We start from the raw sequence: 17,046 nt of genomic DNA on the forward strand, positions 1-17,046 counted from the left end.
TATGAAGGAAAGCACCAACAAGAAAAAATAAATGTGTTAGGTGAGGGAGGATGAAACCTTAACAATACATGAAAAGGGTTCACTGCTCAAAGACATTCAAAGGAACACTATATAGAAGAACAATGAACAAGTTGTATACTGTAATATTATAAAAACAAGTATACAAGTATAACAAGTGAGATATATCATTAAAGGGGATGTGGGTGGTGCTTTGGGTTAAACCACAGTGCCTAGGACTTGCCGATCAGAAGGTCGGCGGTTCGAATCCCCGCAACAGGGTGAGCTCCCATTGCTCGGTCCCTGCTCCTGCCAACCTATCAGTTCAAAAGCAGTTCAAAAGTGCAAGTAGATAAATAGGTACCGCTCCAGCGGGAAGGTAAACAGCGTTTCCGTGCGCTGCTCTGGTTCGCCAGAAGCGGCTTAGTCATGCTGGCCACATGACCCGGAAACTGTACGCCGGCTCCCTCGGCCAATAAAGCGAGATGAGTGCCGCAACCCCAGAGTTGGTCACGACTGGACTTAACTGTCAGGGGTCCCTATACCTTTACCTATATCATTAAAACATCAATGAAAAAGCTCAATGTTTTTAAGATTTGCTTCGGTTTTATGAAACTGGTTTAACTGTTCACATTGTAGTGTATTTCAAAGCAAGTTGGGCCAATAAAGATTTTTTTTCTTGCACACTTCCAAGATTGTGAGCCTCCAGATGTTGCTGGACTTCCAACTAGCATAGACAGTGGTCTGGGATGATGGGAGTCTAGCAGTTTCATGGTCAAAAACTTTTAAAATGTGGTATCTAATGTGATCCCTAATTTTTATAATATGGCAATTAAGATGTTAAAGTAATTGAGACCACCTCCTTTTAAGATGTTGCAAACATTTTTTACCAACATGCATATCAGTACACAGCTAGGCATTTTGAAGCAAATATTTCTGTGTAAATATGTATAGGATTGCACCATAAGTCCTGCGATGTTCAATGTGTAAGTGTGTATGAGATTGCAGACTATTTTACAGATATGATCCAGAGTTGGTATTAAATTGCACACTGTGAATTAAAAAGGGGAGTGTAAAAGTGAATTGAAGCAGTAGCTACTCTTGGATTTGGAACCAGAGTGCAAGCGAAATGTTTTAACTGTGCTCTTTCTTTATTGAATCTATCAAACCCGGAAGCTTTTGTTAATAAACAGAGAGTTCTTACTTGTGGTTCACATTTTTAACATTTATTAAAAAAGCAAAATGTATGTTCATTTCAAATGAAACAGTTAAAAATGTTAAAGTATACTTACACAAATTGTGTACTAGCAGCATCCAATAGTTAGAATTTTCTAGAACTCTGCAGTGCCATTTTGGCAAGCTAAACACACATTGTAGCTTGCAATCCACTGTCCTCACCATAGTGCAGATAAAACAAAAGCTTTATAAAATTAACAGGTTAAATAAGCTTAAATAAAGGTGTTAAATATAAGTCACTCGCTCAAAGCTTCTGTACAAAGATAAACAAATCTGGCATTATACAAATGATTGGCTGGCTTGCACCACATATGGTTTCAATAGTTAGTTTCTCTAGAACAATCTTAGCTGAACATGAACTATACAAAAGGAACTGACATTGGAGTGAACTGATTCAAGTGAGCCATTTACAAGGCATGTGTATTTTTATTTTTTTTTAGAAAAATCAGAACACTGCTTAAATTCAGGCACCATTTTTTCTGCAAATAAATAACCCCTAATATATCTGCATCCAAACTAGTGTTAAACACCTCAGTGCTAATTTTTATAAACACAGTTTTGTGACTATTCAATTCTACTTCCATTCTTATTGCTATGACAATGTGACTGTGGAAATATCTACTGTACATACAAAAAAATAGAGCACCTTTAAACATGAAAGTATATGTCTAGTTTATTATTATTATTTATCTTACAATACTGAAACCCAAGCTACCATAAATTGCTTTAGCATCTTCACTGGAGCAGCTGAAGTACCGAAGATAAACCCCAATTTATTCTTCTTCAGGCAATCCCAAGTCAGAAGTATACTCTAAAATGTCTAAAATGACACCAGGAATTGTACATTCATCTTCACAAAAACAAATGTCTGCTATTCATTCTCTGTTTTCTTCAGATGAATATGAAGATAATTTCTTACTGTCAGTAGCCTGGGGCTGGGCAGAGATTACAGCAGAAAATGTAAAATGGATTGTGGACACAGTGAAATTATATTAGGCTATGTACTTCAAAAGTTACTGCTGTTATGTGGCTTCAACTGTGCTTTTACAGGGACTTTGATATTAGGATTTCTTGTCTATTGTATTGAAAAACCATTCTGTAAATTTTCTTAGCTGAGCAGCTGCTGTTTGAGATTCTTCCTGAAGTCTCATGTTATCTTGTCTCAAATGTTGGACTTCAGCTTGGAGAACAGCTTTGTCTTGTTTTTCCTAGATAACAGAAAAAAGGAGTTGAATGACACTTAGAGCCAGTGTTTTTGTTGCTCGGGTTTCTGAGCGAGTAAACAGACTTCTGTTTTCTTTAGTTCCCTCTTTGCAATGACAGCACTGGAACTCTAAGCTGAATTCCCAAATTTGCTTGCTCGGTTGTTCTAAACCAGATAGCCTTGCAGGCTAAACAAGATAAATGAGATTGTATAACCAAGTTTCTGCAGCAGAGCTGTAGGACTAGGCTACATTTCAGCACACTTCATCATATTCAGAGAGATCACTACACAGAAAGATAAGGAATATTTTTAGAGCTGTACATCAGATTAAGAAAAAGCTACACAGACTTAAAGGTACTTTTAAACAAAATAGAAGGCAACAAAATGTTCAGCTGCGTGATTTCCACCCGTTGATTATTAAACACTGCCATCCAAAATGAACAGTGGGGAAAGAATACATGTTGGACACATGAAGTTGGGAACAGCTTCCAAGTACAATGCAAATGCATCAACATTATTTTTTATCAGCAAGAGACACAGAGTCTGTTACAACGCCAATGTTTAAAGGCTGTGTGATCTATAAGCAAAATCAGAGGGGGGGGGGAGCCATATGCTGTCAAGTGCTGGCAAATGGGTAAGAGAAAGCTACAGGGAATCACAGTACAGTATGTGCAAACCACCATTGCACTGCTTAATTTATACTATAAGTTTCACTGCTCTGGATGAGAGCGGAGCAATTGCACTATAATGGAATACTGGGTCATTATACGCAGTGCTACCTTGCTGTACAGAAATGTAGAACACTCAGTACTACAGCTGCCAACCTTAGTACCTATTATAAAACATTTGGGGGCATTAATATTTTATTGACTTTGAGAGTCATTGGAGGGTTTTAAGCAGAGGTTGGATGGCCATCTGTCATGGTTGCTTTAGTTGAGATTCCTGCATTTCAGGGGGTTGGACTGGATGACCCCCAGGGTCCCTTCCAACTCTACAGTTCTATGATTCTATGAGAAGCTATTAAAGTCACATCTATACATTTAAAAAATATCGCCCTCCCCCCAAAAACTGTGGGAACTGTAATTTACTCCTCACAAAGCTATATGATTCTTTTCCCTTAAACGACGGTTCCCAGGATTTTTGGGGGAAAGCCATGCATTTTAAATGTATGATGTAGATATGACCTAACAACCATAGTCAAGAAGAAATAGCTGTTTGGAAACCCTGATGCAAAAAATGCTCTTGGGCTAAAGCTGGATTAAATCAACCAGTTCAGTTTTGTACCTAGTTGCGTCAGACCTGGGCTTGAATGAAATGGTTGTGTGGGTATGATTTTTAGACTAAAAAGAGCACAAAAAACTAAACCCTTTTCTAGCTTAATGCCCCATAGTGTCTCCTCACGTGCTTTTCAGGCGGATGGCTACCAGATGTAAGTGGTGAGGTAGCACTCCCATCCATGGACCACTTCTTTTCCAGGAAACCCCCAAGCCCAGACACCCAGATTCTCTTTTACTCCCTCATGTAAGAGGGGGTGAGATCCAGCTTTAATCAAGGGGCTATACTGCTGCCACATGTAATGTGAACCTTAGATTTGAGGATAGGTTGCTCAATTTAAAAAGTTCTCTAAACATAACAATAAGTGCTTCCTTTCAGAGAACTTCTGCAAAAGCAGCCATATGCTATTTCTTTAGAGGTTATGAAATAATTCCTTGCAGATGTTTGCAAAAAATGTATTTTTGAAAGCAAGTCTTATGTAAGAAGGCAACTACAAAGAAGTCAAAGTAGGATTGGACCTCCTGTAATATTTGAAAGCAATCTAATTTGTCATTTGTGTGGTAAACAAGTACATCAGTGCCTTCAGACCTTACGCATGTTGAAGCATTTTCCCCTTAATTCTGCTATCATAATAGAAGTATTCATGAAGAAAAAATGGTGATAGGGTCAAAGGATATGCAAAGGAAAATTCCAATTTCTGATTATACAGTTGGAAAAAAATAGAATTATTTTCATTATTAAAACCTATGATTTAAACAAACTTGACACAACTATTTTTATTACAGAAAATAGCTGTGAACTAAAAAAAAAAGGGGGGGGGGAGGGCCCACAAATTTGTAGATCTGAAAATGCAGCCTGTATTACTTACTATACCATGTTAAACATAGGCCAAATATTAGCTTATCTATCACTTAGTATAATTTATCATCCAGGTTATAGGGAATCTGAACTAAAGAACAGGAAGTGCTACCCAAGCAACTAGATTAGCCAGGGGACTAATTGGACTTTCTACATTTTTAAAGGCTAAATATAGGGAGGTTTTTAATGCTTGATATTTTCATTATGTTTTAAGATATGCTGTAAGCAGCCCAGAGTAGCTGGGGAAACCCAGTCAGATGGGCAGGGTATAAATAATAAAATTCTTATTCTTATTATTAAATGCAGCTGATGGGATTCTTGATTTGAGTTTGGGGTTAGATTGCTCAAAAACATTTTTAAGGCCTTATCTCAAAATTTGGCCCAGAGGGTTAGACGACACGCAGAGCAGATTTGGGGGGGGGGGTGCACAGGGGAAGGAGAGAAAGGAGAAGCCCCACTGTGTGAGCTGCTTACACAGTGTTAGATAAACCCAATGACATTTTATTCTGCTAAACATTTTTACCTTCCGAAGATCAGTTTGCAACTGTCGGAGGATCACTTCCAGCTGGTTTACTTTTCCAGTCAATGTAGTAGGGCTATCCTCCCTACAAAATTAAATTGCACTTAGTTTCGAATTATTTCAAGATGTCCTGCCCACGCCCAAGTAAAATAGTTCCCCGTGCAGATGATAATGCATAACGGTTGTAATCAGTGCAAAAAGCATATATAAAAGCTTGTTCAGGTTCAAGCCCACTCAAGATTGACACAAACTGAGATCAAACACCAACAGATATGATTATGGTATCATTCTCAAGGAGCAAGTAAATCTTACGGCTAGGCATTGTGATGAGTGCAAAATGCTTGTCACAAGGAACACTAACAACAATACAGGCCATTGCTCTAACCTGGTCGTAATTATGATCTATCATTACAAATGCATAGTCATTAAGTCCTCATGAATACACTATCATAATAATTAAGTAAAATTAAATCTACCGTATTTTTCGCCCTATAAGACGCACTTTCCCCCCTCCAAAAATGAAGGGAAAATGTGTGTGCATCTTATGGGGCGAATGCAGGCTCCTTGGCTTCAGCGATAGCAATGCGAAGCCTCCGAAGCCTGCGCTCCGGAGGCTTTGCGTTGCTTCCGCTGAAGCCAGGAGAGTCTGCTCTTTGAGGCTGGCGGTGGGGGAAAGCAGCGCCTCCTCCATCGCCAGCCCCAGAGGAGGGGGGGCAGTGGGAAGGCGCGCGACGCCTTCCGCTACTCTCCAACCCGGGTTGGAGGCTGGCGGTGGGGAAAGCAGCGCTTCCCCCATTGCCTGCCCCAGAGATTGGGGGGCAGCGGGAAGGCGAGCGACGCCTTCCCGCTACTCTCCAACCCGGGTTGGAGGCTGGCGGTGGGGAAAGCAGCGCTTCCCCCATCGCCTGCCCCAGAGATTGGGGGGCAGCGGGAAGGCAAGCGACGCCTTCCCGCTACTCTCCAACCCTCCTGTGGGCTTTTGCGGGAGATGGGGGAATTCCCCCACCTCCCGCAAAAGCAGGCAAAAGCCGCGCGCTCTTTAAAGGGGCTCCGCGGCTTCTGCTGGCTTTTCTAGGAGGTGGGGGAATTCCCCCACCTCGTAGAAAAGCCCGCAGGAGCCGCGCACCCTTTGAAGAGCGCGCCGCTCTTGGGGGCTTTTCCCCGAGGAGGGAGAAGGGACTGACTGGCCGAGTCCGTCCCTTCTCCCTCCTGTGGGCTTTTGCGGGAGGTGGGGGAATTCCGCCACCTCCCGCAAAAGCAGGGAGAAGGTCTTGGAGTAGCGCACAGGCTGCGTGCCGCCTGTCCGCTGCTCCCAGAGCTGCAGGGGGGAAATCATATTTTTCCCCTTGATTTCCCCCCCTGAAAACTAGGTGCGTCCTATGGGCCGGTGCATCCAATAGGGAGAAAAATACGGTATATGCATTATGTGAAGGATCAACTGCACCCTGTGTTTCCCACCTGCTCAGAGGCAGAATTAGGGCCCCAGTCAACAAGGCTTGCCAGCAGGCAAGACAGACAAGCTTCTCCTCCTGTTGGGAGAAGACATATCTGTTGGCCTTGGGGCTTCAGAACTCCTTATAGCTCAGGTGAAAGGGAGGAGACTGGTAGGAGGAGTCTTGGCTGAGCAACAGGCAAGCCGGGAGAAAAATGCTTGGAGGCTGGAGTGATTAGCTGACAAATGGGGAGAGGCATAAGGATGCAGGCTATGCTTTACCATACCTATGGCTGGTTAGGTGAGTGGAAGGAGGGTGGAGGAACTTGGGGGCCTAGTGAACTGCCCTGCCGAGTCCCTGAAATGCTTGAGCACTGACACAGACCCTCACTCAGTGGACTCCTTTGCCTCAGCCCCCAGGGAGGTGGGTCAGTCCTGGAAGGAAAGATTAATAGCCCCCCCCTTTTTTTTGCATGCAGGAAAGAGAGAGGTTAAGCTGCCACACAAGGAACTGTGTGGTATTCACTAGATACCAAAGTGCTTTTGAGTGGATCCACAAATATTGGGGGAATGTCTAAAACCCTAATCCAGGGAGGCTGACTAAATGACCAGGGAGATGAGTCTCTAACACTATTAGAGTTAACTATTAGAGTGTACTGTAATACTTAATCCCTAATGAAAGTCATGATCTGAACATCCCAGTGACTGTGGCTGTTTTTGTATCCCTGCCCACGGAAGCCCGACACATTAACAGAAAAAGCGCAGTCAGATGAAATACAAGACTATATCTGCAAGTAAAATAGGAGGCAAAACAAAACTGTTCATTGTTCTTGACAAAATCAACTAAAGCAGGTAATGCTACAGGTTGAAAAAATTCTCTTAAAACGGTTCAGAAAACAACTGTCATCATGAATTTTCTTGCTTTGAAAGGAAGGAAAATGAGATTCTAGCACACTGGTTCTCATTGAATTATTATGCAAATATGTCAAGTTGTATTACAACACTGCTAACTAAAAAAATAAAATAAAGAAAAGGTATCAAGAAATGTGACATCTTATTTAAGATAAAGACTTTGTTTCAATGCCTCTTTCCACATTTCGAAACTGAAAATCTAAACAGACACTTCAAAACTTTAGTAAATACAATTCTTATCTTAGTAGTGGATGGCACAGTAGGGCTGCACCTCTTACCTGATCTCCCTCTGGCCAAGTCACTGCTGCATTCTGGAGAGAGTTTTATATTACTATGGATGCTAAGATATATTGATCTGAAATGTTTTTAGTGCTATTATTAGAACTAGGGCTGTGCTGTTTATATCTCATAAGATTTGAATCTTTTTAAAAAAAGTTATTAAGCCACCATGGAGATACAATATTGTATTTTAAATGACAGCTAAACAACTATTAAAATAAAATAGCTGCTTCATATAAATGGCTTCCCCTGCAGTAAGGTGTGTGTGTTGTTTGTTTTGGTGGCAGCCAGAACACTCCAGCAATATCGGAGGCAGCTCCTGGTCTTTTAAAAAAGCTGACAGATATTAGGAAAGTATGAGAGCTGATTAAAATTTTAACAGACTTCAAATGAACAATATGATAAATTTAAAATATGGATTCTATGAATTCTGTTGCAGCAAATCTTTGGCAATCTTTCTTATAATCTTAATGTAGCAGTCAGAAAAATACAGTTATTGTGGCAACTCATGAGGCAGGGAGGATCACTGAACAGTGATATAATGAGCCAAATTACCATTGCATGCAAGCTCCCTTTGGATTTTTATTCCTCCAGGGCAACTGGATTGTGGGGTTGCGTTGTTTGTCTTGTCGTTTACTATTAAAATGCCTAAGCTGCACTAAGGTTGAATACAACTGGGCAGTGAACCTCTCCACCATTGCTCCCATTAACTTCCCTCTTCCCCCTACCAGAAATCTGAAACTTCAGAAATGTAAAGAAGTCCCTCATAAACCTTAATCTTTGTGTCAAGTGATTATTTTATGCTCTATTCCACTAAATGCCTAGAGTTTTTAGTAGTAAAATGTTGTACAATTGAACTGCAAAGTTGAAATGTAATTTAAGGCAGTGCTCAAATGATGGGGGAAGATAATTAGAGGGGGGCTTAATAAAATCCATGAGCCCTGCCCCAGAGATGGGGGAATGTGTGGTCCTTCAAAACTTTTTGGGTTGGAACTCCCATCATCCCTAACCATTAGCCATGCTTACTGGCACCGACAGAATCTAAAGTCTCCAATCCCATCGTTCTGCCCGGACGCTGAGGTCCAGCGCCGAGGGCCTTCTGGCGGTTCCCTCATTGCGAGAAGCAAAACTACAGGGAACCAGGCAGAGGGCCTTCTCGGTAGTGGTGCCCGCCCTGTGGAACGCCCTCCCATCAGATGTCAAAGCGATAAATAACTACCTGACATTCAGAAGACATCTTAAGGCAGCCCTGTTCAGGGAAGTTTTTAATCTGTGATATTTTAGTGTATTTTTTGTTTCTATGGAAGCCACCCAGAGTGGCTGGGAAACCCAGCCAGATGGGCGGGGTACAAATAATAAATTATTATTATTATTATTATTATTATTATTATTATTATTATTATCATGTTCCCCATCCCTGCCCTACCCGATGATCCCTGCCAGTTTTAGACTCTCCCATTACAACCCACACGATACATCCTGCCTCTGTTCCTACATGGATCTGTACAAATTATTCATACAAAATACATTCTATTATAGAAGCAGGTAACAGGCCAAGAATTACAATCCTCTGCTCCTCAAGTGCACTGGAATTGGAGGGTTGTGTCTACATTTTATGACGAGTTTTTAATGCCCGTTTTAATTTTTATTTATTAAAGCATTTCTTATGAGGTGTACATAAAAGCAATCCACAGAAAAATGGGATAATAAAAATGTACAATAAAACTGAGCACTACCTCAAAATGCATGCTGCAACAAGGAAGTCTTAGGCATGCACCTGACGTTCAGCAAATGAAGGTGCCTGTCCAATCTCAGATGGAAGAGATTTCCAGAGGTTTGGGCCTACTACACTGAACACATGGCTTCTAGTAGTTATGAGCCATGCATCTGAGCCATGGGTGACTGCCAACAGGGACTCCCCCAAAGATCACTGATTGGACTGGGATATAGGAGATCAGACAGTCCTTAATATATTCTAGACCCAGGTTGTTAAGGGCCTTGTAAATTAATACAAGAAACTTGAACCTGGCCTGGTAATATGTGGGCAGCCAGTGCAAGCTTTTCAGAACTGAAGTTATGTGCTGGTAGTAGTCTGTAGCTACCAACAGTTTAGCCACAGAAATTTGAATTAGCTGGAGCTTCTGAACCAGGCACAAGGGCAGCCTGGTGCAGAGTGCATTGCAACCATTGAAACACTTGAGGTTACCAATGAATGAATCTTTGTATCCAGGCTATCTCTGTCCAAAATGGCTGCAGCTGGTGCACTAGCCAAATGTGGTAAAAGGAACTCCTATCCACTAAAGGTACCTGAACCTCAAGTGACAAAGTTAGATCCAGGAGCACCTCCAAACTACACAACTGGGTTTTTTTTTATAGAGACAGCAAAAGTTGTATTATTATTATTATTATTAAATTAAATTTATATATACATGGAGTTTAACAACAACAACACTAGGCTATTGGAGTGGAGCCAAGTGGAAGACATTAAGCAATCATATGTGAACCCCCTTGAACCGACTCCTCTCGAGCCATGCCTTCTACTCCCCCCAATCTCCCCCAACCCTCTTCATCCTATTTCCTTCCCACACACATCTTTAAGCACCTCCTGCCACAATACACAACCACCCTAGGCTATCACAAGAATCTTAACACCAGCAATAATAATTAGACAGATGCTAATTAATTTGCTTAAGCAACCACACTGTTCTTACCTGAGAAACAATCAATTTCCCCCCGCCTCTCACTCATGGGTACCAAACACACAGGACTGGGTGAGTCTCACACTCTGACCAGTCCTGGGATCACTAACATACAAGTATAGGCAAAAAGGCAATACAAACAATAATAACTCAGCACCACCATACCATTAATTTTTGCAGAGACTGAAACACACACATCAAAAATCAAATAGGGTGGCTCCTATTCACCAACCCCAAAGTGACAGCAACAGCTATTTTTATAAAATCCTTAGACTAGCCAGGCCCTCCCACACAACTCTTAGTAGCAATAAACACAGCAGCAGAAAACAACTATCCAGCCAACCACTTCCCAACTATCCTGCCAACAACCGCAGCTCCCAGTCCAACTTGTAAGGACTCAAGAAACACAAGGGCTGGGGAAGTCATACGATATATCTATCTACACACACACACACACACACACACACACACACACGTCTGTTCTCTCAGTCCTGTGCTCCTTACCAGGAGATGTTAGTGCAAGGATGGGGAACCTCCAGCCCACAAAGCCATTTCTCCCAAACCATGCCGACCTGTCAAGCAGCTGGTGTCATTTATGACATCAACTGATGGCTAGGACTCAATTCTGCAATGTTGCAGGTGCTCGTCCCCAGCAGGAAACTGCAGCCAAAGCAGCAGAATTCTACCTCTGCTTAACAGCTGACAGGCAGAAGTTAAATCCTGCTCAGTTTCTCTCTTGGGAATAGGCACACACAGCTAAAGAAAGCAGCAGGGGAGGGAAAACAGGTCTGCTTGCTTTCATAGCAGGTGCCTGTTCCCTATGAAAAGTTGTGTGCCACAAAAGCAAGACGACCTGATTTTTAAAATTGAATTGCTACATGAAGTCGCACCTCCCAGGAGGAGTGGGGAAAGAACCTCTTAGGGAAGGCTCAACCTGCAAAAGGGATTCTTGCCCCCCTTTCCCTGTGAGATGTGTGCTGAGGTTAAAGACTTCTCACTTTTGCCTGGCAGGCAGAGAACAGGCCTTTTAGATACATGTTTCCTTCTCTCTCCTTTCTGCTTTCTAGGCTAGCAACTCCTTCTCAGCCTTCCCCAAGTATTTTCCCCACCTCTTTTGGTTTTTTCATTTTAGCCGATGGGGAGCCTATGACTTCAGAATCTGAAGTGAGGTGAGACTCAACCTCTGAGCTGAAGCACAATATCTATCTCAAGTACTGATGTAAGACAATCCCCTATCCAAGTCCTTGAAGATGTTCCAAGCCAAATACCCCACCCCCTGTTTATAACCCTATCTATCATTCTGCCTCTCTATTCCTTCCAGGTGGAATGTTTTCAGGAATTTGTTCCATCATGTTTCCCCTCAAAGAGGCAAGGTTTACATACCCAGTAGTGTCAATGAAGTCCTTTCCATTTGTTGGACTTGCGCCCAAGGCTTGATTACTCTCCAAGCTTTGCACATGCTGCATGTCATTCAAGGTGCAAAAAGATGCAACCCTTTGATCTGGAAGGGAAATAAATAAATAAACATCTAAAATGAAATGATTGTATAAAAATACTCTCAGATTAAACAACCGGTGTTCTTTTATCCAATTCAGCTACAGCCAAGAAACAAGTATATATATTACAGGGAATTCCCGCCCCCATACCCCCTGAATTTCCAACATAAAGCATCTGATAGCAAGACCACTATAGCCTCAGCTTTGCATTTATCAACAAAACAAGACAGATTTGTTTTTACTAAATTATTTTGACAGAAATGTACAAAAAATCTGAGACCAGGACCAATTTCAAGCAAACTAATAGCAAATGCAGGCACTTAATAGGACAGAGGAAGATACATAATTCCATAAAAAGTTATGGAATGCAGTATAGCAAGGCACAGTTATTCTACCTGAACAGAATAATATGCAAATGCTACCATTATGACCATCGCCATACATTTACCAATCTTCCACATATAATGTTAGCTGCTTCCTTTTAGGATTCTGGAATAAAATCTTTACCCTAGGACTTGCAGAATACATGCTTGCCTTGTTTGGGAACCGAGTTTCTTTACTGAAGGACATGCAGTGTGGCATACAAAAATATACCCAGTTCTAAAAGAAAATGAGTATGCCACACACAAACTGGTATAGAACGTGAGTAAATCACGCTTTGAGGTTTCCCCCCATGCAAACCGTTTATGCTGCAACAACAGAGATCATTCATTTATATATAGACTGTACTCAGATTTCTCTGGTCCACAGACTTCTGCTGGCCCTGACCATAACATGCCTTCCCCTCACATCTCACAAGGGCCCAATGCTTGCATATAATCATGCAACCGTGCAAACATATAAAAGCATAAAGATAGGGGTTTTTTTTTTATAAGACTCAGCAGCCAACCCCAGACCATCACCTAGAAACGGAGTGTGATGACAGACTGGCCCAAGTTCTTCGTCAGAGTCAAAATCTGAAATAAGATTTAGAATGCTCCTATGAACAACAAAGTCCACCGAGCTAACTTTGGAATAATATAGTTGCAATCCTTATGAGACACAACAGTTATGGAATATTACTTAACATCAACTCTTTCTGTGGGACCTTTGCTGATTTTCTCAAAACAGTAGTTTTCCTCATCAACTCACCCCACTGCTACATGTGCTTAGTAAAAAAAAAAAAGATTTTACTTTTCAGTAATAATGGCAGCATAATAGCTTTCAGGATTTCCTCTTTCCAAAAGACAAACTATCCATTTTCGTTATTATGCCCTGTAAGCATTATGGGACAAAAATAAAATTGCAGCTTGAGGCCTAGTTATCACTTTCCCTTTTCATGTCAATCTTTTAATTATGAAATAAAAGTAAATATTTGAATCTTTTCCTAAAAATGTTCCCTAGCAGATGATGGGAAATGATAGAGGAGACAGACACAGGAGTTCATAAACATATGTAAAATTTGAATGCTAGACAGTCTTTTTCTTTCGCTTTCTTGGCAAGATAGCATGATGCATGGCAACCTTCAGATATGCTTGACTGTAAATGTAATTTTACCAGGCTGCATGTAAAATACTGTATATTCCTAGTATATGCTTTCTTTTTCCTCTAGAGACTTTTGAATAGTAGATGTCCAGTGTCTAGGACTGTTGAAAATGCTAGCAGCCAACCTTTAACACTTTTGTTTGATCTACAAAGGGGAAAAGTATAAAAATACAAACAGATGATACATCTGCAGACTATCACTGGCACAACCAGAAGTAGCAAAAGTAAATATTAGAGAAGAAATGAGCAAAGGGTGATATTAAATTCTGGAGATATTAAATTTTGGAAAGATTGATTAAAAAATGTTAGACAGGGCAGTCAACGGGGTTCTTCTTATGTTCTTAATATGGCCAAAATACAAACATCTTTCTCAGAGTGTCTCAAGGCCTAAAAATGTCAGACACAGAGAAGAACAAGGAACATAATAATTTTTGACTTGCAATCTTGCAAATTTCCTCTGAAGAACTGAATACTGGCTGCTTTTGAAGACAGAATACAATTACTGATGTTATGGCTTTTTAAATGTAATAGCTTATCCAAGAAGAAAGAGCTATTGCAGATGGATTCCATCTCTGACAAAGGCAATACAGATCTAAGATGTTCATTCTGTCTCTCTCAAAGAGAATGAAATCATGGGAACGCACAACATATCAGGAATCTGAAATCCAGAAGGGAACTGAATGAACAACATTAGACATGAACAATGATCCTTCTGATTAACAACATGTACACCAGGCCCTTGGATCCTGTTTGTGAGTAGAGGCCTCTATTCTGTCCTTCAGCATATAAATACAGATCTGAACTATGCCAGCCATTTTTTAAAAAAGTATGGTATTAACAGATACCTTTGTTATACCTAGAACAGGAAAACTGATTCTGCAAAGAAATATAACGGCTGAAAATAGTAGTCAGCTATGCAAGCAGAGATGTGCTGATCACTGTTACAAACTGGAAGAAGCAAAGAATGAAAATTTATGCGAAGACATTTGAAGGTCTACAAAATAAAAGTCCAGAAACCAGCTGTTAGATCACATTTATATCAATCTTTATAACAGAGGTTACCTTCAAGTTAACTGAAGTACACCTATAGTAGATCCATTGTCTTTGTCAAACTGTTTCGCCTAACATGCTCTGTAAAGTTTAGTCCTAACTTTGATTTTATGTTTTTATTAATGCAGTGCTCTAACAATGTAACATCCTGTTCTTAAACATGTATTCTGGCACAGTTTTAATGCTTTGCTAGGATAACAGGTCTTCTGATGTTGAGGTGGCAACCATAAACCAGAGCTATTGTGATGTAGTGAATAGTGTGAACCTTTGAAAATATGGGTTCCAATCCCTGATCAGTCACAAAACTTATTGAGGAACACTGGGCTAGCCACAGTCTCTGACAGCCTAACTCCCCCCCCCCCCCGGGTTCCTTGTAGAGAGAAAATTGGGAGAAAACCTTTGTATACTGCCCTGAGGTCCTTTGAAGATGGAAGTGTTAAAAAGTTCAAACAAAGAAAAGCATGTGTTCCATATGCATGATGACTTAGAAGCTGGCTTTCAATAGTATACATCCTTTAACAATCAACCTTATTATTCTTATCCTTTAAAAAAGATACATCTATTTTCTCTCCTCAGGTTCTTTTTACTAAAGCTATTCAATCATAATTGTTTCCAATGTTTACACTACAATTCTAAACATACTATCAGAGCAATCCTTTGCATGTTTACTGACTGTTCAGTGGTATTTACTCACTTGTAAAGATGCATAAGATTGCAGTCTTAGCTACTTTGAAGCTCAAGCAGATTTCCAAACACACACTATGAAACACAGTAGAGTTTTTAAAATTTCCATTATATGCTAAACCGCACAAGTTTATTTATTGCATTGCATCCATGAAAAACAGCAGCGGCAATAACTACTACAGTTGTCTGAAGGAATCAGAAAAGCCTTTTATATCCAATATTTTGAATATGAATAAAATAAGGGCTGGAGAAATCCAGATTCAAATCTCTACTCAGCTTTGAACCTCACTCAGGGTGGGGGAGTACCTTTGGGCCAATCACTGCCTCTGACTCTAATCTATTTCGCATAGTTGTTATGAGGATAAAATGGAGGATTGGGAGCGGAGGATAGAAAAGGAAGTCCTCTTGCATGAGCTGAGCTCCACTTGTTCAAATAACCTCCACCAAGTTTGGTAATTCCCCGACACCCAATTGCAGTTTCCCATGCTACAGTCTACAACATTTGGGAGGGTCTACCAAACTTCTGAAAAGCTTCTGGAGGTGGCAGGGGTTGAAGGAAGCAACACTGGGGCAGAAAAGTCTTTGTGTAAATAACTTTGATGGGGCTACACTCTGAGCGAATACATAGCTTGGGGGTACTCCTGGATCCTTTGCTGTTACTTCAAGCTCAGGTGGCCTCAGTGGCACAGAGTGCCTTCCATCACTTTTGGGTGGTGGCCCAGCTGCACCCTTATTTGGACAGGGACCAGTGCTTTTCTCAGGGGTACTCAAGGGTATGCAGCACCGGCACCTCTTTTGTTGTTGTTATAAAATGTGGCACTTACTGTAACAACTTCATGTTGAGTACCAGCACCTATTTTTCTAGGAAAAAAGCACTGATAGGGACAGCATAACTTATGTCATCTATGCTTTGGTAACCTCTAGGTTAGATTATTGCATTATGTAGGCCTGCCTCTGTAGGCAGGTTGATAAATTCAGCTAGTGCAGAATTCAGGGGCCAGGTTGCTCACTGGGGCAAGACTGTTTGAGTATATTACACCAATCCTGCTCTGACTGCACTTGATACCAATTAGTTGCTGGGCCCAATTCAAAGTGCTGGTTTTGACTTATAAAGTCTTCAATGGCTCAGGACCAAAATATCTCAAGGCCCACCTCTCTCCATATGAACCTACTCACACCCTGAAATCATCCTCTGAGGCCCTTCTTGTGTGCTTCCTCCACAAGAAGTTTGGAGGGTAGCAACATGAGATGAGATAAACAACTATTTTACTTTTAAAAGACAACTGAAGGCGGCCCTGTTTAGGGAAGTTTTTAATGTCTGATGCCGTATTGTTTTTAATATTTGGTTGGAGGCCGCCCAGAGTGGCTGGGGAAACCCAGCTAGATGGGCGGTGTGTAAATAATAAATTATATTATTATTATTATTATTAGCCTTTTTGCAGTGGCTCCCTGCTTGTGGAATGCTCTCCCCAGGGAGGTTTGGCGGGTGCCTTCATTTTACACACTTAGGCACCAGGCGAAAATGTTTCTCTTTAGCCAGGACTTTGTCTGATTCTTAAGATATCTATAATATGAACTAGTGGCTATGTGTAGAAAAAAACTGCCCTAAGAAAACTCAGTAATTCAGAATGTCAGCCTATGCTATTCTCTTTCTGGCTCTCCTTATGCCACCTTTGGTCTTAACCTATTGTGCAAAATGACCTGATGGTCCACCAACTAAGTTCTTGGGGCTCACCTATCAACTGGAAGTGACTGATCACTGAATGGCAAAAAACAGGTAAGTCAAGGGTGCATGTGCAGGACTGCCAATAACTAGGGGTAATGAATCATGTTACAACAAGCATTGGACTTTAATTTCTACTAACTACACGTGCAGCAGT

The 17,046-nt window shown here is 41.1% G+C and overlaps 1 protein-coding gene across 5 annotated transcripts in view; it reads right to left on the bottom strand.

Moving 5' to 3' along the window:
- Positions 1–1,207: 1,207 nt before the first annotated feature.
- SIPA1L2 (signal induced proliferation associated 1 like 2) overlaps positions 1,208–17,046 on the bottom strand; it is a 78,457-nt gene continuing 62,618 nt past the window's right edge. For 3 of the 5 annotated variants that reach the window (XM_053382526.1, XM_053382525.1, XM_053382523.1), the window contains 3 exons: positions 11,796–11,913; positions 5,094–5,175; positions 1,208–2,441 (listed from right to left, as the gene is read on the bottom strand). In XM_053382526.1, coding sequence (XP_053238501.1) covers positions 2,295–2,441; positions 5,094–5,175; positions 11,796–11,913 — 347 coding nt within the window. In that variant the 3' untranslated portion in view covers positions 1,208–2,294. Of the gene's footprint in view, positions 2,442–5,093; positions 5,176–11,795; positions 11,914–12,810; positions 12,865–17,046 lie in introns of all 5 variants that reach the window. The other 2 variants (XM_053382522.1, XM_053382524.1) reach the window with 1 other exon arrangement.

This window comes from Podarcis raffonei, chromosome 3 (genome assembly GCF_027172205.1).
Source record: "Podarcis raffonei isolate rPodRaf1 chromosome 3, rPodRaf1.pri, whole genome shotgun sequence".
Lineage (NCBI taxonomy): Eukaryota > Metazoa > Chordata > Lepidosauria > Squamata > Lacertidae > Podarcis > Podarcis raffonei.